The following is a 26,211-nucleotide window of genomic DNA, read 5'->3' on the forward strand; positions in this document are numbered from 1 at the left end:
ACTACATCTGGATGTAACGTAATTTGTAGCCCCCCCCCCCCCCCCGCGGCCAATTTTAATCTTTTTGACTGTTACTACTATAGTAAAGGTCACACGGGTCATATAAACGCATTTACTCGTATAAATTTAAAAACTAATTTTATATTTAAAATTTAACCGTAATATACATGTAGCTATAAACACTGAGAACATCGCTAATTAATGAAAAACATTTACTCGTAATAATTTAGGTTACACCCATTCATTTTCAAAATAAAATTAAGTGCTAAGATTACACAGCTATAAAATGAATTACACACACACACACACACACACACCCCCACACACAGCATTGTAAAACTGAATGATTCACTAGATAAAATTCTGCGTACAACATGCTCGGATTTAGCTCTAGAACACTGAGTTGTTCTGGAACGTTCGTATTGGACGTCACAACCGTTTTGTATAGATATATATAGCCACCGCTGCACGCCGGGTGAACCAGACAAGAAAGAAGAAAGTCAGAGCACAGCGTTATGTTTATCCCGCCCTCTAGCTTAATACCACCTTCTCTCGAGAACATCGAGGTTAATATATGATGTAGACAGATATAAGGACGGGCACGCATACGGGTACGAAAGTGATCGCTATCAAGAAGCTGACAGTTAAGAAAAAGCTAACGCACTTACAATTAAAAAGATTTTGTTAGTGATACTATTAATAATTACTACATCTGAATGTAATCTAATTTGTAGCCCCCCCCCCCGCGGCCAATTTTAATCTTTTTGACTGTTACTACTATAGTAAAATTCACAAGGGTCATATAAAGCGCATTTACTCGTATAAATTAAAAAACTAATTTTATATTTAAAATTTAACCGTAATATACATGTAGCTATAAACATTGGGAACATCGCTAATTAATGAAAAACATTTACTCGTAATAATTTAGGTTGCACCCATTCATTTTCAAAATAAAATTAAGTGCTAAGATTACACAGGTATAAAATGAATTACACACACACACACACACACACACACAGCATTGTAAAACTGAATGATTTGCTGAATAAAATTCTGCGTACAACATGCTCGGATTTAGTTCTAGAACACTCGTGTTGTTCTGGAACGTTCGTATTTGGACGTCACATCCGTTTTGTATATATATAGCCACCGCTGCACGCCGGGTGAACCAGACAAGAAAGAAGAAAGGCAAGGCGATCACAACCGGATCTTATCCACTTTCACGCAGGGTAATGTAGAAAGTTTATTGATAGCTACATTGCAAAATGTGTTTTTGATATGTAGAGCGAGTAGTCAGTTACACATTTAAAAAATATTTTATACGTCTACTTATTAGTATTTCTGTATCAATTTCATAAAAGTATATTGAGTAGACGCCCGCTTTGTGATCTCGATGAACCCATACAATCGTACATACACGAGTGTTGTGAGTGACCAAAATATAATGAAGAAATTAATTTTCATACAGAAATGTAGTGTACGGTATAACAACGTCGTGTTGTGCAGTATGATCTTGTCTTTCTCAAATGTGTTCCTGTATACAAGAGCTCGCACAACACCGCCATTGACCACGTGCTGAAGGACCGGCATGGACAAAGAGGTCTTGGTAATTTCTTTTGCAGTTTGTGAACTTTTTGCGAGATTTTCCAGTAACATGTAGGTGCAAAATAAGGTATGTGAAACTTATAATCCTGGCATCATACATTTGGACTTTGGTGGCAATAGATGATTTATATACCACCATGACAGTCAACTTGGCGCGTCCGGCAATTCTTCTCAACGATACGTTATTTATGTAAACATCGGATCACGTGTTATTTTGGGTCAGACTCCAAGAACGAACGACCGTACACTATTAAAAAAAGTTATTTTCGTAAATTGTAAAAAAATGTCCAACATTTCGACTCAAATGCATATGAAAATGTGATTTCTAAATGTCAACATGAAGACACACTCCATGATCTTCTTGAACCAGTAACCCAGGAAATCTATTTCTTATGCATCTTTTAGAATCATACTAATATATTATTTCAAAGATGGAAATGTTTACCTTTAAAAAAATTAATCTAAGTTTCCAGTTTTGCAAGAAGCTGTACAACACATACACAATTGTGCTACCCAAACATGTGAACTAGCTGCTAGAACGGGATTCTAAAGAAATTCCCTGGTGTATAGTCTGGTTCTGTATTCTTTAGTAATTTTATCCCATAAACGTGATGTAAACACTATACATCCTATTCATTGTTTCTCTTCCATGTAAATAGCTTATTTTCTCTGAAATGTTTAACTTACGCCAATTATTAGCATTGTTTGTTGAATTTTGCAAAACTAGCTATAAACCTGATATGATTACTCAACTGAACTGCTGACAAACAGTCCAAAGTATTTCATTTCTATAGCCCAATGGATAAATATTAAATCTTTTTAAAGCTGTGCGCAGAATAGGTGAACATTGTGAGTCATGAAAACACATGGGTGGTATCCAGTTGGTCCAAAATTAATATTCTGAACATTATTCGGGTGATAATTGCCCCATCAGATGGTATGCATTGCATTATTTTCGTCGATCGGTCACATTCATTATGCATTTTGCTTGAATATTGATGACGGAAACCTTTGGTGCACAGAAATGTCAGACATCATTGTACATGGGTAACAATGGATACAATATATTTTATACATGTCAACAGATAATTTGCTCAGAATAATGTAATGAATCAGCATGGAATGATTTCACAATTTTAGTATGCATAATAAAATTTATATATGTATATACACAACTCTCCCTTGATAACTCGTGCACAACAGGGTCCACAAACATAGACTGCACTATAAGCAAGGCGAGAGTTACAGAGGGACCTCCAAAAATTGGAAATAAATTGCATTGACAATGAGAAAACCGTGGAGGGCGGGAAGCGGCATTAGGGAACTGCACTGTTTATTGACTGTGGCCTCATTTTACAATCACCTTGATAATAATTTTTAATAACATGCTCTTTCTGATGAAGTTGTTCGTTATTCTGTTTAAATAACATTTATTTTCAAAATGTCCAGCATGTGAAAGATCAATCCAACTGGTTTCAACAACCATCATGTGTATGCGAAAAATCTGTGTATTACGTCACTGCTTTTTGTTTTCTTGCTGAGTCTGGTTCCTGTAGTGGAGTTTAATATTATCCTGCCAAATTGGGAGTCCCAAGAACAGGGAACTAGACTAACTGTTGATACACTGACAAACAAGATTCTTCTTTTTCCCCTCGAAAACACGCGACATTTATTTCAATCGTCTGCATCGAAACTCAATTTTTTTTATTCAATTAATACAGTATTGATGTCGTGATTTCATTGGAAGTAATAATGAAACTTATCATCGTTGAGGGTATCTCTAAGTGCCAGTTCAAGAATTCTCTGAAACTCGCTTGCCGACAATGGAACTTATATGTGAAATCAAGATCTTTATTTTATGAAGTATTCATTTTGCTTGCCTGCCTTATCTTTGATCACAGTTATGAAAGAGTCTGTTAATTTAAGGCATTTTATGTAACACACATAATAACATTTATAAGTGTTCGAGTGATCAGATGAAGTGACCCAGGCTGCTAGATTTTAAGTTAGTTGGATTTTCGTTCCTTTTAACTTTTCTTTTATCCCACCTCCTTTATTTGATTCAAAATGCATAGTTAATGGGATGATACAAAGGAGGTCAGCTTTTAATTCAGCGCAACAAAACAACAAATACTTCCAGAAGTCGTCAAAACGAGGTTCTTAGAGAAATGCTCGCGGACACAGCTTAATGATAGATTTACGCAAATTTCAATTGATACAAAAATGTATTTGTATTTATTAAAGTACTGCCTCCATTTCATTGATTGAAATTTCATTACATACTGTTAATTGCTGTGTACCAGGAATGACATTTGGAAAGAAAAATGTTAAAAATGTTGTGACCTATTTTTAAATGATATTTCGTAGTGTTGATTAAAATTTCCAGGTCCTATCTACCGGTTTCGACGATAAAACGAGGGATACATCAAATTTTCCATTACCAATTTTGATCGCGATTTTCTTCAAGTTCAACAACTTGGGATCAATTTTTGGGATATTTTCTGGTTTTAAAAAATTGGATCCACGCCTGACCCCACATTATAAGCGGGTTCGCGAGTTTTATACACACGCCTCTCGATAACTCACGCACAATGAGTCCATAAAAAGAGACCACACTATAAGCAAGGCACGAGTTACAGAGGGAACTCCAAAAATTGGAAAAAATCTCATTGACATCGCGAGAACCTTGTGTGTGTGTGTGTGTGGGGAAGCGACATTAGGAAACTGGGCAGTTTAATGTCTGAATCCTTATTTTACATTCATGTCGATAATGTTAACATTTTTTATAATGAAGTTATTTGTTATTCAGTTTAATTTGATTCAAAAGACATAATTAACGTGATAATACAAAGGAGGCCAGCTTCTAATTCAGTGCAACAATACAACAAATACTACCGCAAGTCGGTTATCAAAACGTGGTCAGCACTTAGGTTCTCAGAGAAACGCTTGCAGACATAGCTGTTATGTTAGAGTGACGCATTTTACGTCTAATTACAAGAGGACATTGCATTTATGACAGTTGCACTTAAAAGGAACTAAAAGATTGAACTAGAACATAAATTTCAATTGATAATTTTTTTTATTAAATTTTTATTTATTTATTAAAGTACTGCCTCCATTCGTCATAAGTGACATTTTCATTGATCAAATTCCCTTACATATCGTTACTTGCGGTGTACTAGGAATGTTGCTTGAAAAGAAAATGTAAAAAATTGTATCACCTATTTTTAAATTTGATAGTGTTGATTAAAATTTACAAGTCCTATGTAGCATTTTCGATGATAAAATCTTTCGTTAACCAATTTTGATTGCGATTTTCTTGATTAATTTACAGCATTTGGTTTTAAGTAGTCCAAGTTTCCTCTAACCATTGACTTCATTTTTCTTATTTGGTTATTTATGTTGGGGTGTAGGGTCAGAGTCCATTCCCTATCAAAAAGTTGGAATTCGCAAACACCATATGGTATAGTGGCTTACTAGCTGGCCCAGCAGACCTTTAATTTATTGTCTCAAAAATCATGAGCATAGCATTTGTCATGTCTTAAATCCGCTGATAAATGAGACAAAATTACGTCGTTGCTGAAATTTGATCTTGATCTGGCCATTTGCATTCTTGAGTCACATGGCCATACGAATCTCGCAACCTACGTCAGTGACATCAGAGGCCATATAGTCATGTGGTATTGACAATAAACAAATTTCTAAAGTTGTATATAGAATTTGGAAATCTTATATAGAGGTCACAACGTTTATAAATATAATGCACACTTAATTGTCACATATTTATTCTAAGAACAATGATCACAAACCTGTCAGTATTGCAGCAGGGTGTAGAAAAGCATTTTCCAGCAGTACTGAGTACGTCAGCAATGTTTTTTTGTGTTGGTGTCGCATGACTACCACATTGACATGTGCTGTCTGCATAGTGAATCTGGTTTTCTTCAAATTGCAGCAACTTCAGATTTTTGATAGATTTCACAATAAATATTTTGATTTCTCCCCTTCATTTTTACGTTAAAAAAATGACGCAAACTTCATTTACATGTTATGATAGGTGGATGATCTATATAAGGGTATACATGGGAGGTATAACATCAGTAACTTGTTTCAGCATCTTAAAATTAAATTTTATTTCATCACAATTGAAGAGTTCCGAGTAACTTTTGTTTGAAAGCCTGAAGAGCACCTTGCTTGTAATACAGGTGGGGCCTGTGTCTTGCAATAGGACTTTTTTAATACTATGGAAGAATTCTAATCTTGCTTAACTCTGAACAATACCAGGCATTGGAGTAGTTGGCTGATAGTTGCCATGAGGACTTTGAGATAGTTTGAGGCGAATAATCACAAAACTTAATTTAATGCAGTTCTTGTTTATGTATTTTAAGCACTGTGGTTAATAAAGTTTCATTTAATTGCAGGAACATGGCAAAGGTACCAGCTATAGGAATTGACTTGGGTACTACCTACTCTTGTGTAGGAGTTTTTCAACATGGAAAAGTAGAGATCATTGCCAACGATCAAGGCAACAGAACAACACCCAGTTATGTTGCTTTCACAGATACAGAAAGATTAATAGGCGATGCTGCCAAGAACCAGGTGGCTATGAACCCAAACAACACAGTTTTTGGTAAGGACATGTGACTTGTTAAATTTGTAGGATAGTTGCCAGTATAAAAAAAAAACCCACTGATTTTTTCAAAATTGGTTTGTTTGAGACATTTCTACGGGTTTCAAATGGGGGTCCAGGGATCATGGATTTGAAAAACTTTTCATGTAAAAGGTCAGACAGGGAAACTTTAATTTGTTTAGTTGTAATTTTAAAAAACAAATTCTAAAAGATTCTTGGACTTTTAAATTATTGAATAGTCTGTTGTAGTCCAGATGCTCTATGTAGTAATTCCTATCTTCCCAAATTCATTATAATTGTAGATTGTTCATTGAAAAATATATTGGTTGGTAGTTTTTACACTTGAGTTAAATTAAAAATGGGGAACAGTGCAATACTTGTGCAGTGTTGTGATGGCTAAGGTCATCCCCCCCTTTACAAGTTAGAACTTTGTGCCCTGAAGATGCTCTGGTACCACATTATGCTAATCTGTCTGATGTAAGAAATATAAAGCGTATCTTTCCCATTCCCACTTTCGATATGTGAAGTTAACATGTTTATTATGATAGATCTGTTGTACTGGGGACACTTGGATTTTATTCTGTGAATTTAATCTTCACATGGATGTTTATTTGAATCTTTAATAATTATACTTGGTCCTAACTTACTAATGTCAGTTTCTAGCCTGGATAATTCGGTCAAGATGCTGGCAGATTTTAATACAAAACTTGCATTGGGTACTTGTATTTTTTTTTTATTTTACACAGTAACCATTGAATTGGGGAGGTGTACCTTAGTGACAGGTACTATTTTGCAGCTTGATTGTACCAGGGATGTGTGCTTGATTAAATGTTTCCCAGAGTCCAGGTAGAGCATCAGTCTATTTGTGGGCTTTTTCATAATTTTTGCAATATTTTTTTTTTATTATCTATACTTTCATCTCAATTGAGCATATTTTTATTTCAGATGCCAAGCGTTTGATTGGCAGAAAATTCAATGAACCATCTGTTCAGTCTGATATGAAACACTGGCCATTTGAAGTAATCAATGATGGTGGAAAACCCAAGATTAAGGTAGAATACAAGGGAGAGGAGAAAACATTTTATCCTGAAGAAATCTCCTCAATGGTTTTGACCAAAATGAAGGAAACTGCTGAGGCTTACCTTGGAAAGGTAGGGGAATTTTTATGATGAAATGCAGTTACTTAAAGTGCCTTGTACCCAAGATCGATGACATCAGTAAACTTCTAGTGGGTCATTCTCCTTTGTCCATCCATGGACATTTGCTCAATATCACTGGAACCCATATTTTTAATGATTTTGATGTACAATGTATGTGTTTATTATCAAGCTCAGGGCTGAGCAATTTTTTTTTTTAAACCACTAGTCCAGGACAAGTGGTTTCAGAAAATTCACTAGTACCTTTCTCTTCACAAGTCCCACCTTACTCGTCACTAGTCCCACCTTATTTTTCACTGGTCCCAAAATGGTAAACACTTGCCAAGATTTGATAGACGTATGTGCTTAATCCATAGAAAAAACAAACAAAACAATATACAACATAATTATTTCTTAAAAGAATTTAATTTTTCAAAAACATTGGTTGTTATACATTGGCTTCTTCAGGTTCATGTATATATGTTTTAGCTGATGGATTTGAAAATATGTCCATGTACATGTCTGCCACCTGCACCAGCACTAAGCCAGCAGTTGATAGCTGTGTCTGGGTTAAAGTCCTCATGCTCTGGTCCATTTGCAAAATTGTTCATTAGCATTTGTAAACTCTTTTGGTTTAAGAATTCCTTAAAGAAGTCTTGATTAATTTCATTGAACTAAATCCTCGTTCACACTCAGAAATAGCTACCGCACACTCAGTCTCCGTCTACGTTTTATCCCTCCATTTTCAATCGCCGTTATTACCTTACTTGTGAAAATAATTTAGCAAACTCATTTTATTCAGAGTAACTATCAGCTTGCTTGACAACTACTTCTAAAGTGATCATAACATCAATTTTCTCTCTTAAATACGAACTGAAACAGTTCATTAATTAGCGTAATTGTTTCGCTTCAAACACAATATCGCACGTGGAAGTTAATCCTCTGTATAATCAATTTTAATCATTACTGTCATTTAATCAGCTCATAAAGGAAACCAACACTGATGTCGGTAAAGTACCTTTCATTAATTTAATTACTGACTCGCTGGATTAAAATCATAGTGAGCCGCTCATAATCTTGATTGAGTAAACTCATTGCAACAAAATCGCTTACAACACTCCTAATTGATCATACTGGCTTTCTTTTGTTTGATGTGTTTTGATTTGCCGATAATTTGGTCGCTTAGCCCAATATGCAGTCAAGCGGTAAAAGGATGTAAATGTATACACGAAGAGGGGTAGAATCAAGTATTCAGTACGCCCAGAGGGCATGATTGGCCAAATAAAGGCAGATCTAGTGATTAAAGCAGGAAAATAAGGACTAGCCCGACTTTTTTAAAAAGCACTTGTCCCGGCCTAGCGACTTGGCAAATTTTACTTGTCCTACTTGAAAAATGACTAGTCCGGGGCGTCGGGCTATGGGATTTGCTCAGCCCTGAAGCTCTAGACAGTTTCACTGGCGAGCAAATAATGGGTGAATCTGAATGCCCGGCTGATAGTGTTGCCCACTGAAGCTGTAAAAGTCGTCTTCATTGTACCATCATTATTTTAAAGCTTACGCTGATAGAAAGTATATCAAGTACATGAGCATCTGTTTTTGTTAGTAAGACATATGGCAAGTGAAATTCAAGCTGGAAAGAGTCTTTCTAGTGTATTTTACATAAATAACCAGGCAGGAAACAAAAACAGCCTATTGTGAGTTGAACAGCATAGTGTGACACCATTATAAAATGGTCTTTTGGAAATGCTAACATGTTGCCACTCAGAAAGCCATTTATCTGATGTGATTGTGATCAAAACTTGAAATACATGCATGTATCAAGATCTCTGTGAAGTTTGACAAGCATCAAGATTCAGACATTGCGGTGACCTTCCACTTGATTGGTTCTCACCCTCCAGTCCATTTTTCTGACGAGATTTTGATAAAATGGGGGATGAATGCTTGTATCTGAGATCTGACAAGTTTGATAATGGTGAGATGATGCATGTTAATGGGTGGTTTTCATGTGACTGGCAGATCTTGCTACTCATTTCCTATCTTGATTTTAATCACTTGTAATGCTTATATTCTCAAGACTTCAGTTCAACACGTGTGATTAGTGCATATTAATAAAATGGTCCTGCAAATTATTGGCTAGGCTTTATACTATAAAGCCCTTATTCTGACCCAGTTTAAATTTTTTAAATCCGTTTTGATAAGTTTGAAGAAATGGTTTGGAAGTTGTCTGTATTACCTTGTTAACGTGACTGAAGCATTTCCAAACATGATTTTTCTCCATTTTAAAGCAGAATTCACTTTTCTCCTGACTTCATCGGATTTTTCTTGATATAGTCGGTTTTTCTTAAAAATCATCTCCAATCTGGTTTTTAAAAAAAAATAGTCTGTCCAGTCCCATTCTGCAATGACCCTTGTAAATTAATCATTCAGTATATTAGTTAGCTCAGAAGGCATCTGGAAAAAGTGCAGTTGTTTCAGCTTTTTTTTATGGAAGACCAAAATCATGTCTGCATTTTGTCAGTTAATTACCTTGAGCCAGAAAGGCTAGTGAAATACAATTTCAATTCATTTGCAAAAGAACTATAGCGTTACTTTTTATCGGGACCTTGGAAATTCAGGCAGGGTAAATAAAAAATTTTTTTTATGGTGATCCTTGTTGGTCAGTTCAGTAAGATCATAATTTCAAACCCATCTTGCTCACCTGGGCCTCCCATTTTTTTCTAGCCTAGTCATAATTCTGCATTGGCTGTACAATGTAAATTCAATTTACTCGATGTCAGTCCAGTATATATGATGCACCATTCATGGAGCTCTTGCTGGAGATCAATTGTTTTTAAGGATAGCAACCTAAAAAGTTTGAATTGCTTTCCTCGGGTACCAGCTAGACATGGTCTTGCATGTATCCCCCCCCCCCACAATAATATGCTACATTCTTATGTTAAAATGTATGCTGTAGCCTTTGTCTTGTTGAGGAATATTGTTACATTTGCATTTTTAACTCCAATTACAGGTGGTTACAAATGCTGTGGTCACTGTCCCAGCATATTTTAACGATTCTCAAAGACAGGCCACAAAAGATGCTGGAACAATTGCTGGTCTTAACGTACTCCGTATCATCAATGAGCCTACAGCTGCTGCCATTGCCTATGGTCTGGATAAGAAGGTGAGGATAAAAAAAATTATCTCTGAAATTACATGGTAAGGCTTCATCTCTTTGCATTCAGAAATTTCTTTTGTTTTGCAGTTTTAGTATGAATAATGTTTGAAACTTGTTGATGATAATTCACTACAGTTTGCATTCAGGTTAATGCAGAATTATTTTGTGTTTGGCACCAAGATAGATCCAACTATTCCAAAAGAGGGCAGTCTGTGTAACTTGAGTAAGCGTAGCTTGCAATTGCCAGTGGCTTATTAAAAAGTGGTCACTGGATTTTGATGCCTGATTTACAGATAATCGACCTTTTAACAAAATATTTCTTTCACAGGTTGGTGGTGAAAAGAATGTCTTGATCTTCGATCTTGGGGGTGGTACTTTTGACGTGTCCATTCTGACCATCGAGGATGGCATTTTTGAAGTTAAATCTACATCTGGAGACACCCATTTGGGTGGAGAGGACTTTGACAACAGAATGGTCAATCACTTTGTCCAGGAATTTAAGAGAAAACACAAGAAAGATATCAGTGACAACAAGAGAGCTGTTCGTAGATTGAGAACGGCATGTGAAAGAGCCAAGAGGACACTCTCATCAAGCACACAAGCCAGTGTGGAAATTGATTCACTCTATGAAGGCATTGATTTCTACACGAGCATCACCAGGGCAAGATTTGAAGAACTGAACGCCGACTTGTTCAGAGGAACCCTTGAACCAGTTGAGAAAGCTCTGCGGGATGCCAAGATGGACAAGCCACAAGTGCATGATATCGTGTTGGTAGGAGGGTCCACTCGTATCCCGAAAGTCCAGAAACTTCTCCAGGATTTCTTCAATGGAAAGGAGCTGAATAAGAGCATCAATCCAGATGAGGCTGTTGCCTATGGAGCAGGTATGAGACCATTGTTGTGTGTGTTAGAAAAGTGATGATGGGTTAAATGTGCTTCAGACCTAGGGAACGCACTTTATGTGGGAAATAGTAAGCCATAGATGCAATGGAGAAATTAAGAATATGAAGTCCCTGAAGAATCAGAACCATAACATCTATATTTTTTTTTTTTTACAAGACTAGTCCTCTGGTTGCCATGCATGTAGATGGAATAACCTTAATGAAAAAAGGCCAATTGTTGGTGTCTTGGCTGTTCCATTTTGCTTGCAACTTCTAAAAGAACAATTCAGGACTCTGCCTTTGGATAGTTGATTAAGTTTTCACATCCCTGTAAATTTAACTGGAAATCTTCACAATCTTTTGGCAAAGCAGTTTGCTCGTCGTCTTGTCACTAAACTTGTCTCTACTGTACAAAGCCAAACCAAAAAAGAAAAAATTATGTCTGGAGTGGGTACAAATGTTGCTATATGATGCTGATTTAATGGTAAATTCTCCCGATTGTTAGGTGTCAGTAACTTTGATACAGCTAGAAAGACCTTGGTGGTGGTATGTTGCTTAATCCTTGTAGGCATATTGCTTTTAAACCAGGATTTTTAATCATGTCAGACTGTGTTCAGTCGATAATTCAGATTGAAATCCTGCTTCCTCAATACTTGTGCGTGCATCATTAGATAGTTGTCAAGCACCAGAATTGGGGTGCCCAGAGCTATATGACACTGTCGTGATGTATTGTTGAATTTGAGAGGTGAAAGATGGTAATGATGAAACATGCTTTCCACACATTCGCAGTTTCCACCAGAGAGCCAGCTCTGGCTCTGAGATGGCAAGCAAGTACCTTCCTTGGATGTCTGAATCATCTTTGAACCTCTCAAAAAAGTTGTAGATCAAACTTCAAGTTGTTGATCAGAGTTGTCAAACATGATTGTAATTAGTGTCTGTTTACCTTTTCTGCCTCAGATATACAATACGTGTAGGGATATATGGAGCAAGCTCCAAGTGAGCATAACTCAAGGGTTGTTCATTCAAGGTATCGCCACTATTTACTGTATATAGTTCATTAGTGGTCCAAAGAGAGCTGTTGCTAATTGCAGTTAGATCCTTGTCTGCTATGAAATGTTTCCAGCCTGCATCTTCATCTTCTTAAAAAAAAAGACAGCTATCGAAGATCAATGCTAAACTATGAATTTCTAACAACCATTGAAATGCCTTCCGACCTAATCATCAGATCCACATCTTTTTGACAGTAATTTCAAGAATTTTAATTCTGTAACTTGGGTTTCCAATTCATTGCTATTCAGGTCATCTTTATGAAAGGTGGTAAACATATTCATCTGCCTTAAGATTGGTGTTTAACATTTCACACCTGTTGCCACCAAAGTTTCTTTGTTAATGCATCATAAGTTTTAAGAACCAAAATTTCTGGGTTATAAAATGATTCCATCAAAGTTAGTCTGAATTGTGGTCCGCTACTTGGCCCGTCTTCAGCAAAATTTTTGTTGTGCTTTAGTTTTGTTGAGGTCTTTATTGTATGCATTTAATATATAATGAGGGTATTTGAGAGATGAAGGATGGTAATGATGAATCTTTTTTCCATCATTCGCAGTTTCCACCAGAGAGCTAGCTTAGGCTCAGAGATGGCAAGCAAGTACCTTCCTTGGATGTCTGAATCATCCTTGAATCTCTCCATTAATTTGTTAAAAATTTGTGTCCGAGTTGTTGATCAGAATTGTCATAAATCATTGTGATTGAAAGTAATATTGCTGTCTGTTTATTGCTTATATGTAGGGATCCAACTAGCATTATCATCTTTTATCTTTGTTTCCAGAACCCAAGCAAGTCAAGTTGTGTCTACGTGGAAATATTTGACAGTTGTCCTGTTGGCTTTTTTTGTTCAGTTAGATCCTTGTTAATTGGTATAGTGTAAATAGGAATGGCACTAATGTCAAGTATCACTAGTATCTAAAAGTATGAATTTGCCTGGACTTTTTCTCATTCATATCTGCATCTGTTTGACACTAATAGGAACTATTTTAGTTCTAAAATTAGCGTTTTCATTATTTAACACAAATTAAAATCCACTTGTCCCATCTCGATGAAAGTTTGTGAATTTGGTACAAGTGTACCCTTCGCCTAATATTAGTCAAATTGCCCCCACCCCCCACCCCCACAATAATTGTTGTTATATATCATGGACATCAAAGAATTCTAATTTTTTTTGTCTGATATTGAGCTTGTTGCCTGACAGTGCTTTTTGGCTTGTTTTCTGTAGGTCTTTATTTGTGGGCGTTTGTGTCATGAAGTTTTTGAGATGGTTGAAGATGGTAATGATGAAACTTACTTTCCATACATTCGCAGTTTCCACCAGAGAGCCAGCTCCGGCTCAAAGAAGGCAAGCAAGTACCTTCCTTGGATGTCTGAATCATCTTTAAACCTCTCCATATAGTTGTTGATCAAACTTCAAGTTGTTAATCAGAGCTGTCAGACATGATTGTGATTGGTGTCTGTTGTTTACTTTTTCTGCCTTAGATATGTAACACTTGTATGGATATATGGAGCAAGCTCCAAGTGAGCATTTCTCTTGTCTTTTTTAATAGCATAACTCTCGGGTCGTTCATTCAAGGTATCGACGCTATTTGCTATATATAGTTCATTAGTGGTCCAAAGAGGGCTGTTAATAAACGCAATTGGATAGATCCTCGTCTATGAAATGTTCCCAGCCTGCATGTTCATCTTCATGAAAATAAAATGGACCTATTGAAGATCGATGCTAAACTATGAATTCTAACAACCATTGAAATGCTTTCCGACTTGATCATCAGATCCGCATCTTTTGGACGGTGATTTCAAGAATTTTAATTCTGAAACTTGGGTTTCCAATTCAGTGCTATTCAGGTAGCTTTATGAAAGGTGGTAAACATTGATCTGCCTTTTAAGATTGGTGTTGGTTAACATTTCATACCTGTTGCCACCAAAGTTGCTGTGTGAATGCATCACAAGTTTTATGCACAAAAATTTTCTTCTGATTATATGATGATTGGTCAGAATTGTGGTCCGCTACCTGGCCAATCTTCAGCAAATTTTTTTTGTCCTTTAGTTTTGTTGAGGTTTTTATTGTATGCTTTTAATATATTATGAGGGTATTGGAGAGATGATGGATGGTAATGATGAATCTTTTTTCCATACATTCGCAGTTTCCACCAGAGAGCCTAGGCTCCGAGATGGCAAGCAAGTACCTTCCTTGGATGTCTGAATCATCTTTGAATCTCTCCATCGAGTTTTTAAAATTTGTCTCAGAGTTGTTGGTCAGAATTGTCATAAATCATTCTGTCTACGTGGAAATATTTGACAGTTGTCCAGTTGGGTTTTGTTTATTCAGTTAGCTCCTTGTTAATTGGTATAGTGTCGATAGGAATGGCAAACTTGTGAAGTATCACTGCCATCCAGAAGTATGTATTTGCATGGACTGTTTGCCTTGATCATTCATATCTGCATCTGTTTGACACTAATTGGAACTAATTTAGTTCTGAAACTAGTGTTTTCATTGTTATTTAACACAAATTAAAATCCACTCGACCCATCTCGATGAAAGTTTGTGAATTTGGTTCAAGTTTATCCTTTGCCTAATATCAAATGCAAACTGCCAATAGCGTTTCACACATTACCTCGGACTTTGAAAATACATTTATCCTGGACATCAAAGGATTCCAAATTTTTATTGTCCGATACAGAGCTTGTTGCCTGACAGTGCTTTTGGCTTGTTTTCTGTAGGTCTTTATTGTGGGCGTTTGTGTCATGAAGTTTGTGAGATGGTGAAAGATGTTAATCAGAGTTGTCAAACATCTGATTGTGATCTGCCTCAGATACGTAATACTTGTAGGGATATATGGAGCAAGCTCCAGGTGAGCATTTTTAACCGCATAACTCTCGGGTCGTTCATTCAAGGTATCACCACTATTTGCTTTATATAGTTCATTAGTGGTCCAAAGAGGGCTGTTGCTAATTGCAGTTGGTTAGATCGTCTGTGAAATGTTTCTAGCCTGCATCTTTATCTTCATGATAATATGACAGACCTATCGTTGATCGATGCTAAACTATGAATTAATCAGAATTGTCATAAATCATTATGTTGTCGTCTGTTTATTGCATATATGTTGGGATACAACTAGCATCATCATCTTTGAGCTTTGTTTCCAGAAACAAAGCAAGTCAAGTTGTCTACGTTGTCCAGATCCTTGTTCATTGGTTTAGTGTCAAGCTGGTGTCTTGACCATCATATGAATGGCAAACTTGTCAAGTATCACTCATATCTGCATCTGTTTGACACTAACTGAAGCTATTTTAGTTCCGAAATTAGTGTTTTCAGACATTGTTATTCAACACAAATTGAAATCCACTCAAACCATCTTGATGAAAGTTTATGAATTTGTTTCAAGTGTACCCTTTGCCTAATATCAGTCAAAATGCCAATCACATTTCACACATTACCTCAACTTTCTGCGAAAATACATCAATTCATGGGATGAAAGTTTAGAATTGCCCCCCCCCCCCCCCCCATTTGAGTTATTTATCCTGGAGATCAGATGATTCCAAAGATTTGTCCTATACCTGGCTTGTTGCCTGCCAGTTCTTTTGACTTTTTTTCTGCAGGTCTTTATTGTGGGCATTTGTGTCATGAAATTTTCAGATGGTGAAAGATGGTAATGATGAAACTTGCTTTCCATACATTCGCAGTTTCCACCAGAGAGCCAGCCCTGGCTCTGAGATGGCAAGCAAGTACCTTCCTTGGATGTCTGAATCATCTTTGAATCTATCCGTCAAGTTGTTGATCAAACTTGTCATAAATTTGTTGTGATTGAAATCATTAGTTTATGCTCTAGGTGTATTAACTATACCCCAAAATATGTCATGCATCCAGAGATTTAGGTTGCATTTTTTAGAGTGAGTAGATTTGTTCAAAGTATCTCCACATTATTTGCAATAAATATTTGACCAAGACAGCTTTTGCTACCTGTAGTTCTTATATCCTTGAAAGATGTGAAATGTCGGCTGCCATCTTCACAATATTGCAGGCTTGTCCAGGATCACCAATCCAAATAAATTCAGATAACGCATTTTTATGTATTTATATATAGTAATTAAAACCATTTTCATTCTGAAACTTGTTTCTGATGCACAGATTTGAAGCTGTTCAACCCATTTCTATGAAAGTTGAAAAACATTGGGCTGGTTAATGTCCAAATTGGTGGTCCCCAACCTGGGAGCTGCAGGGTTCAAAGTTGTGGTGTTGATAAATATTTCACGCCTGGTTCCATCAAACTTTCTGTATAAATGTGTCTGGTCAAGGAATTTAAATTGTGTAGTCTGCTTGGCCTGTCAACAGTAAATGTTCCTTTGGTCTTGTAGTCTTGTTCAGGTCTTTATTGGAGACATTTTGTATGCAACAATGTTATTTGAGAGATCAGAAGATGGTGATGATGAAACTTGCTTTCCATACATTCGCAGTTTCCACCAGAGAGCCAGCTCAGGCTCAGAGATGGCAAGCAAGTACCTTCCTTGGATGTCTGAATCATCTTTGTTCTCTCGAGTTGTTGATTAACTATGTTGGATTAACTATGATAAATATGATTGTGATAGAATGTAGTTGGCAGTGCACTAGATGTTAATGTCTGTTGTACACATTTTCACCCCAAGGTGTGTGATGCATGTACTGATATATAGGTAGCTTTCTCTTAGTGACTAATTTTGTTTCCAGAGCACAACTCGTTCAGGGTATCGACACAGCATTTGCAATAAACATTTGACTGTTGGTCCAGAGATAAATTTGGTACAGTTAATGCTACAGTTCATGCTTAGATCCTTGTCTAGTATAAATGTCTAGCTGACATCTTCACAAGAATATGATCACCCATCCAATGCTTTGAATTTCTGTGGTATTTAGCATGACATCAGAATAATTTTCCTCTGGGCTTGTTTGTTTAGGTTGCTTTATTGTGGGCATTTTGTATGTAATAAAGTTGGTTGAGAGATGAAAGATGGTAATGATGAATCTGTTTTCCACACATTCGCAGTTTCCACCAGAGAGCCAGCCCTGGCTCTGAGATGGCAAGCAAGTACCTTCCTCGGATGTCTGAATCATCTTTAAATCTCTCCATTGAGTTGTGGAAACTTGTCAAAGTTGTTGGTTGAATTTGTAATAAATGTTCGTGATAGAAAGTAGTTGGCTTTGCTCTCTATGTTTGTGTTGGTTTAACGTTGCATTAACGTTTCTCTCAATTGTATTAAAAATGGTATAAAAATTGTACTATTTTTTTGCATCCATTTCCACAGCACCACTATGAGCCATTTGGCCTATCTCTGAAATAGTACACATACTACTAGACAGTGGTTTAGCACTAGCTTTTGCAGTCCAAACTCCCCCCACATTCACACCCATTGCATAAGAGTATCGAGCTACAAAAATGATTGCCCGATTGTGCGACATTGGATCAAAAAAATTTTGAGGTATAATTTGATATTTTACCATTTGCCTCAGGTTTGTATGTTTTGATGAGGTTATTTATTGTAAAGCATTGCTTTTTCTCTTGTTCATTTCCAGAGCATATGAAACTTAGTTTAAACATTGAAATACTGGTACAGCTATCTCCATTGCTATTCGCAATTACCCTAGCAATCAGATAAACTGTTTCCAACCTGTTTGATTACAATCTAAGATTTACTTACAGTAAAGCCTCTCGTACTCTACTCGCATGTCATATATGTATGGAGGTACCAATTCTTCATAATTTCTGTCAGGTTCTGAATGTAAGGTCACGTGGTTCCATGCAGGTGAACTGCAGCTAGATATCTGTTGACCATGATTTTATTTCAAGAAGATGAATTATTCTTTTTGTGTGAACTATTTTTATGCATTGTTTTGATTTCTGGTTTTGTTTTGTTGGTGCTTAATGAAATATGTCTCATTCTTTGTATTACAGCTGTTCAGGCTGCAATTCTTCAGGGTGACAAGTCTGAGGCGGTCCAGGACCTTCTACTGTTGGATGTTGCCCCATTGTCTCTAGGTATTGAGACAGCTGGTGGAGTAATGACTGCCCTGATTAAGAGAAACACCACCATCCCCACCAAACAGACACAGACCTTCACTACCTACTCCGACAACCAGCCTGGTGTGCTGATCCAGGTCTATGAGGGTGAAAGAGCCATGACCAAAGATAACAACCTCCTTGGTAAATTTGAACTTACAGGAATTCCTCCTGCACCACGTGGTGTACCCCAGATTGAGGTGACCTTTGACATTGATGCCAATGGTATTCTTAATGTGTCTGCAGTGGACAAGAGCACAGGCAAAGAAAACAAGATTACTATTACCAATGACAAAGGTATTTGAATATACGTTTTTATTTATATTTTTTTAAATTGTGCTATGAATTAATTTGTGGGTATTAATATTTATGGCTTGAACTTTGCAGAAAATTTTCATTTGACTGGTGATGGACCAGAAAAACGAATGGGATGGCTTGTTGTCCATAAATCTGTTTGGACAGGTGATAGTAATCTCTTCATAAGCTAGTTAGGATTACACAATTTGATCTCTAGGTCTAGTTGGTTCTAAATGAAGCGGGTGACTTGTCATACTATATGATCGGTACAGCAGACTCATTCCATCACTTTTTATGTGTGGTTGGTCCTAAAAATGGTGCTTATCTTGCAAATCCTGTAATCACCTCAACCTGAATGCTTCTGATGTTTCTTTCATTTGAACATGTTAAGTGCCTTTTATAATCTTTCCACAGGAATTGACTGCTTGTATAGGGTGTAGTGTTTTTGCTTGTGCAGTTGGTGGGTATGATGATGCTTGCTTTTTAAAATTCATTTGCAGTTTGCTTAGGTTCATGGAGGCAAGCAAATTTCCAAGATCTCTAAACCTCCGTTCCTGCAAAAGATTTACAGCACGTTTCACTTTTCAAAATAGACATTGTTGATAAATTTGATATTAATTTTGGCCATTTAATGTTTTAGGTCGTCTCAGCAAGGATGAAATTGAGCGCATGGTGAATGAAGCTGAGAAGTACAAAGGTGAAGATTCAAAACAGAGAGACCGCGTTGCTGCCAAAAATTCACTGGAGAGCTATGCATTCCATATGAAATCCACTGTTGAAGACCAGAACCTTAAAGACAAGATGAGTGAGTCTGATAGAAAGGTCATCACTGACAAGTGCAATGACATCATCGCCTGGCTGGATGCCAACCAACTGGCAGATAAGGAAGAGTTTGAACACAAGCAGAAGGAGATTGAAGGCGTTTGTAATCCTATAATTACCAAACTGTACCAGCAGGCTGGTGGAGCAGGTGGTATGCCAGGAGGTATGCCAGGTGGATTCCCAGGTGGTGCTCCTGGTGCAGGTGGTCATGGTGGCCATGGCCATTCCGGTGGTAGCAGTGGAGGCCCAACCATCGAGGAAGTTGATTAAAAGAATCAAGCTGTATTAGTGAAAATAAAACGATTTCAACAGTTGGAACTGTGGCTCAATCCCAAACAAGAGTTTATTGTAGAGGAATTCTTTCACATTTTTTTTTTTAAAGTGCTGCAAAGCTTTTTGTTGCCCAGCAGTGTGGTGTTAAAACAGTGAGCAGCATTTCATGTATTTCTTCAATAAAGCACTTATGTTTGTTTGAATATGAGAACAGAACTGAAATGTTTTAATGTTGTCAAGATTTGAAATTACAGTTTTGTTAAAATTGACATACCCTTTTTTCAGTAAATGTTCTTGTAGTAATGGACGTGAACAAATTTGGTTTATTTTGATACATCACTTAGTAATTGCAGTAATCCAGAATTGTCTTTAAGGATCCTTTTTACTTTTTTTCAATCTTGTCTTTAAGAGGCATATAAAAAAAATGCAAACATACTACAATACATAACTGTTTTAACCCACCTGGCATAACTAACAAAAGTGTAGAACAAAATTGGCACTGTTCACAAAGTATCATTTGCACATATCCATAGATCAAAATCATTGCTGGTTGCTTCATCAGAATCCATGTCTATATAATGCAAGCCCTATTTTAAGTTCTGGCTGAAAAGGCTCAAATTTTCCAGTAATTCATAATTGCAAAATTCAGTTCTTTAAATTTTGGTCAAGTGAAATTACCCACATATAGGCAAAATCAGAACCTTCAATCAACTTAGTTTCGTAGATGCTGCATTATCATTACTGGACCCCATCAGAGATTATTAATGTTGACGCGAGATTGGAACTAATGGCACAGATTGAGGTGAATGCTTTGTTGGTACTTTTATAATTGCACATTAATAATACTGTACACTCTCATAATGAAGCATTAAATCGGGTCACAAATACCAACCACATTATGTTCCAGAGAACCTTCTAATGAAAAAAGACTGCAGTTTATTTAAAAAAATGTAAGTGTGCACACAAACGATCAGATCTTGTGAAAATAAAGAAAAGTTAACTGTTGTTTCTTGAATCTAGACTTTACATCTGGAGAAGATGATTCAAAACTTTTGTTTTCTTGAAAACCTTGGATGATTTGAGTTTTGTTTTACGAATAAATGGCTCTGAAAATTGACATTTTGTTCTTGAATTTACAATTCATGCATACACTGAAACAAGTCGACTCTGATCTTGTGGCTTAGCACAAATCGGTGTGGAAAGCTTGCCTTAGGGATAAGGAAGAACTTGTAGTTTTAAGGTCACTATCTGCAATTACCAGACTGAGGGTAGTTATGAGTTGAAGCAAGGATGATGAATTTGTATTAGGAGATCAAAAGTAAAGGACACGAAGAAAGGGTTTCCGCACAAGTTTGTTTTTCACCAGCTGAAGTCTGTACACCTTGGGAATGGCATGCACATGGAAAGAGGCCCATTAGTATTGCAGTAATATAATAACCCAAATGTCATTTTGAAAGAGTTAAAATAATCATAGATCTTGACCATACTATATGGATAGGCTTTCACTCTTTACAAGGTAAAAGCCTGTAAATTTTGTGGCCCAAAGATCAGGGTTGCCATAAATGAAAGATAAATGGCTTCTGTACAAGATTAATTCTGTACATGAGAAATGGGCTTTCCTTGCACATGTTGCATATTTTGTTCTATTGCAGAACAAAGCTTTCAAACTTTTTCACTTTGTAGACAACGATCTGTGGTGCCTCCATGCTCAGCTATGGTTTGGGTCATAATAAGTTGCACCATGCCAGGGCAGTAGGCCAATCAAGTGGTTGTCAGTTCTTCTACCGAACAGCTTGTTTTGTCAGCTAGGTTATTATGACCTCCGCCTAGCTTGGATTTGGAAGTAACCCAGGTAGTAATCTCATTGGGGACCTGGACCCATATTGAACTCCAGTTGCTTCATGCTACAGAAGCAGCAGAGAGGGTGAACAGACCAATGGTCGAAAAGCGTCGAAAAATTAAAAATAAACCATTCTATGAGCAAAGAAAAAATAAAAAGCATCGACAGATTTTAAAAAAGCGTCGACACAAATTGAAGCAAAAATAAATCTTCCAAAAGATTTCTCAAATTGGTGTTACTTTACCGTCGCTGTCCTTTTTTTATATTCGTAGAATAGTTTATTTTACTACATGAGCACTTTATTGAGGTCGCGCCCTCTCTGCTGCTATTAATTACAAAATTGTTATATCAAAATAATGGTACATCCAGAATCTCATACTGCAAGAATAGCACGAGAGAGACTAGAAGCAATTAAAAGATTTCTTCCCATGCGAGATTCATTCAGAAAAAATCTACAAGCACAGCAAGAAGCACAAGTTGAGTACGAAGAAGACACTAAAAAACTGTTTAAACCCGTCATTGCAGCTACTGAGAAAGTTACAACTGTCATCAAAGAAGATCTTCCAGTATCAAAACAAACAGCAGAACAAACTGAAAAAATAGCAAGAAGACCTAAACAAAGAAGATTTTACGAGATCTTCCAACTGATACAGGTGCGGCTCAACATCCACCCGTTGGTGAAGAAATACTTGAAGGTATTGGAAAACATCGTACTGAAATCGACACGAAAAAAGAACATACACCTGAACCCAAACCAGTAAAAGAAAATATAATATTGATTGCAAGATTCAGAGAAGGGGTTGTTGAAGATATTAGAAATACTGAAAGAAAAAATTTACCCCCAAAAATATTATTTTATATATTTAACAAAGCTGATATTTTAAACCCCTCCCTCATGAAAGGATAAATAATGATAAACTTATTAAATGGACATATCGCATATATGCAAACAAAAGACTGGTTAAAAGTAATGATTTGGAATACAGAGCTCTTTATGAAGAAGTAGAAATACTTATAGAGAGAAAATAAGACAACTAGAACAAGAAGAACTCTCCCAGCAGGAATCTTCATATCAACTTCCTCCACCTCTGCAACGAACAGAACAAAAACATTTTTCACCACTGTCAGAAATTAAAAAGCTATTTGGAATAACACCACCTAAGAAATCTGAAACAGAAGTAACAGGGAGTGGTCTGGGAAATAATTTTGTTTGTCCTGATAATATCATTAATGATGTGTCACGGTTAGAAGTTCTCATAGGAGGAAAACGAGCTGGAAATAATTCACCAGAAATAATTAATGAAGCAGCTGATATTTGTCGGCGATTATTTCAAGGTGGTATCATGGATATCGGTGTTTACCGAGAACTTACCGATCAACTTGATGATTACAGTGACTAGTTGTCAGATAAATAACAAATAAGATGATGGTACACAATAATCATCATAAATCCGTATCGGTCAGAGTGGTAAACTCACGATTACCAATCTATGAAGCAATTTACGGAGATGGACTTAGTGATGTTGTACAGGGATTATTCACAAGGATAGCTCCAAAAGTAGCACCTGTTGCAAAACAATTGTCGATGGAAGCCATCGATGTTGTTCGTGAAAAAGCTCCTGGTGCAATTGTCAATGTTGCTGGTAAGGCGTTCTCGGCGATCAAAGATAGACTTGCACGATTAATGTGACGAAGATCACAACCAGTAAAATTACCAATTACTGACGTGATGCCAGCAAATGTCAGTAAAATAATAAATCGGGCTACAAATCAAAAACTAGCAGAATTATCTGAAGAAGCAGAAAGAAATATAACAGCAAATATAATAGCAGGAAGCGGTCTTTGTTGATGATAATTTAGATCACCATTTGGAAAAATAGTAATTATAATAAAAATGTTTAAACATATATCCGACTCAGCTTTTAAAATGGATGAACCGATCCTCAAAGATGAATCGGTACGTGATTATCAGTTTTATTCCTATGACGCAAGACAACCAAATCAGCAGGGGAGAATCAAATTATATGTACAGGATACAAGTAGATATTTCTTGCCTGCTGAGGCGTTTATTGAGGTAGAAGGTAGACTTGTAACGAATGTTGTATCTAATACGCCATATGGTGCCAATTTGCGTGTTGGTTTTGTCAACAACGGGACTGGCACTGTTTGATGATTACACAAGATCAGCTGGTCCAACAATCGTGTTTGCCAAGGATATTACTGACAACGCTGATCATGTTCAATATATTAAATTACGGATACCACGAGATAATGCAGTTGATCCACAACCAGATGATTTTGAGCACGAAGCCAGACCAGGTGCTGCTTTTGATATTATAAAAAGTGTTAATGCGACTTACAACTTGGGATTTCCAACACGCCGAGCAGCGTTGTCAGGAAATGATAGAAATTTTTCATGTGCAATTTCACTGTCTCATATCTTTGGATTTTGCAGAAATGTTAGGAAGGTCATCTTTGGAGCTAAACACACAGTTGTGCTTGTAAAAAAAGGTAATGATAATGATGCAATCTGGTGAGGTGATGATGTTGCTGATGGTAAAGTAAATGTAATGAAGCTTTCATTGTGGATGCCAGTAATGATTCCATCTGTTGCTGAAGAACAAAAATTACTCTCTTTTATGGATCAAGGCGGTAAATCATTGTTATCATGGTTGACAGTAACCACAGATGCTGCTCAAAGTTCTATTAATGGTTTATTTACATGGCATATAGCAGCACAACAAGGTGTTTCTGCACCACAGTATATTTTTATTGCGCTGCAAGATAATGCTCGGACGAATAATCAAGAACGTTCACATATGATATTTGACAAACTTGGAGTTAATGAAGTTTCCTTGCGGATAAACGGACAACAAGAACCAGTAGAGAATATACAACTAAATTTTGATCAAAATCATGTAGCGCATGTATATCATCGTTTGATGCCATTCATGGGACGTGATCAAAACGTGGATACTGGGCTGCAAATATCACAGTTAGATTTTACAACATTATATCCGATTTATTATTTTTCTCTCAAACATCTTTATTTATCTAAACAATCTGTCGTTGATATACACTTTCGAGCTCGTGTTACTGACCCTCCTCCTGATGTAGCTGGTCCACCCCTTATTCGCGGCACCTACAGAGCAATCGCAGTATACTTCGCGATAAAGCCATGTTACTTGAAGGTGGTAGTGGTCGAATGAGAGTCGTTGATGCTCCAGTGGAAAAACTTTAATCATGTTATTTAGAAAAATATGTTTATATAAAAATGTCGTATAGTCATGTTAATGTTGCTCTGACCCTCGGTCAGGTCAAAAAGCTTCAGTCAAAAAACGCCAACAAATGTGGAACTAAAATATCACTAAAACGAGATCAGATTGGTGGTGGTCCAAACAAATTATCGTTGACAAATAATCAGATTAAACATTTCAATAAAGCCCTAGAATCAAAAACTGGAGTTCAATTCCATCTTTCTCCGAGCGCCATCAAGGACATGGTTAAAACAGGTGGTATATTTCCACTTCTTGCGGCTATTCCAGCGTTAATAGCTGCTGCTGCTGCTCCAGCCGTAGCAAAAGCAGCCGCATTAGGTGCTGTTGGAACAGCTGCCAGAATGGCTGTAAAGAAAGCAACAGGAAAGGGATACAAAAAAAAGGAATGCGGCCTAAGATTACCGGGATCTCGCTGGGGAAGAGGTCTGAGGCTTCCACGTTAGACGCTCCAGCATCAAATTTTGATTTACTTGATGCTGCCAAAATGCTAAAAATTAAAAATAAAAGCTTTTAGAGGTGTTTTTATGCGAGATCAATTACCGAAACAACCAAACAGTGTTGAAACAGGTATTATTAATCTTGACTCGAATTCAGGACCCGGTACTCATTGGGTATCATACGCGGTTGATCCACGTAGAATCGTTTATTTTGATTCATATGAGTTAGCTCCACCTGTTGAATTTATCAAGTATGTTGCACCACTTCACGCGCAAGTTTGGTATTCAAAGCTACCCACACAAACAATGACAGATCAGCCAATATGTGGCCGTGAGGTAATTAATGTACTTAACGCTATATCAAAATCATCCAAACCGCCACATAAAGTCGTGCATGATTATACAAGCAACCGATTCGTTTTAAACAGATCTTAAAATATAATGGTTGATATTTACGGAAGATCTTCACGCGTTAAGACAAAGTCCGGCGACGCTGATCTGTCAAAGTACGCGACTAAAGATGAACTCGCTGATATCATGAACCTGGCTGGAGTTGACCCAGATGAGGTTGTTATTTTTCAGGATCGATACGGAAAACTAAAATCGAGCAACATCAGATGGAATGATATAGTTCGACGGGTACTCGGTGCGGTCACGGATAATAACTCTGTGTTTACTGACTGCGGCAAAATCAGGGATTCAAGTATATCGTTTACAACCATCAGAGATGAAATTGCAAAAAGTGTTGCTAATCGCGTAAAAAATACCGGTGACACAAT

General features: G+C 36.8%; 1 protein-coding gene and 7 non-coding genes across 8 annotated transcripts; all 8 read left to right on the top strand.

Annotated features, from left to right (window-relative positions):
• Window positions 1-1,086: 1,086 nt before the first annotated feature.
• LOC149791719 (heat shock cognate 71 kDa protein) lies at window positions 1,087-20,994 on the top strand. Its single transcript, XM_089970228.1, has 7 exons — window positions 1,087-1,232; window positions 6,027-6,235; window positions 7,181-7,386; window positions 10,379-10,531; window positions 10,854-11,409; window positions 18,381-18,782; window positions 19,423-20,994. The coding sequence occupies exons 2-7, from the start codon at window positions 6,031-6,033 to the stop codon at window positions 19,872-19,874; spliced, it is 1,974 nt and encodes a 657-aa protein (XP_089826354.1). The 5' UTR covers window positions 1,087-1,232; window positions 6,027-6,030; the 3' UTR covers window positions 19,875-20,994.
• LOC149791720 (small nucleolar RNA SNORD14) lies at window positions 12,160-12,262 on the top strand. The gene has a single exon (XR_016423609.1). It is a non-coding gene; the product is annotated as a small nucleolar RNA SNORD14 (small nucleolar RNA).
• LOC149791721 (small nucleolar RNA SNORD14) lies at window positions 12,976-13,076 on the top strand. The gene has a single exon (XR_016423602.1). It is a non-coding gene; the product is annotated as a small nucleolar RNA SNORD14 (small nucleolar RNA).
• On the top strand, window positions 13,726-13,828 carry LOC149791722 (small nucleolar RNA SNORD14). Its single transcript, XR_016423600.1, has one exon. It is a non-coding gene; the product is annotated as a small nucleolar RNA SNORD14 (small nucleolar RNA).
• LOC149791723 (small nucleolar RNA SNORD14) lies at window positions 14,563-14,660 on the top strand. Its single transcript, XR_016423611.1, has one exon. It is a non-coding gene; the product is annotated as a small nucleolar RNA SNORD14 (small nucleolar RNA).
• Window positions 16,102-16,204, top strand: LOC149791724 (small nucleolar RNA SNORD14). The gene has a single exon (XR_016423610.1). It is a non-coding gene; the product is annotated as a small nucleolar RNA SNORD14 (small nucleolar RNA).
• Window positions 16,873-16,975, top strand: LOC149791725 (small nucleolar RNA SNORD14). Its single transcript, XR_016423601.1, has one exon. It is a non-coding gene; the product is annotated as a small nucleolar RNA SNORD14 (small nucleolar RNA).
• LOC149791726 (small nucleolar RNA SNORD14) lies at window positions 17,440-17,541 on the top strand. Its single transcript, XR_016423599.1, has one exon. It is a non-coding gene; the product is annotated as a small nucleolar RNA SNORD14 (small nucleolar RNA).
• Window positions 20,995-26,211: the final 5,217 nt, after the last annotated feature.

The sequence above is a fragment of the Sinohyriopsis cumingii genome, chromosome 9, assembly GCF_028554795.1.
Source record: "Sinohyriopsis cumingii isolate HCF-2022 chromosome 9, ASM2855479v2, whole genome shotgun sequence".
NCBI lineage: Eukaryota > Metazoa > Mollusca > Bivalvia > Unionida > Unionidae > Sinohyriopsis > Sinohyriopsis cumingii.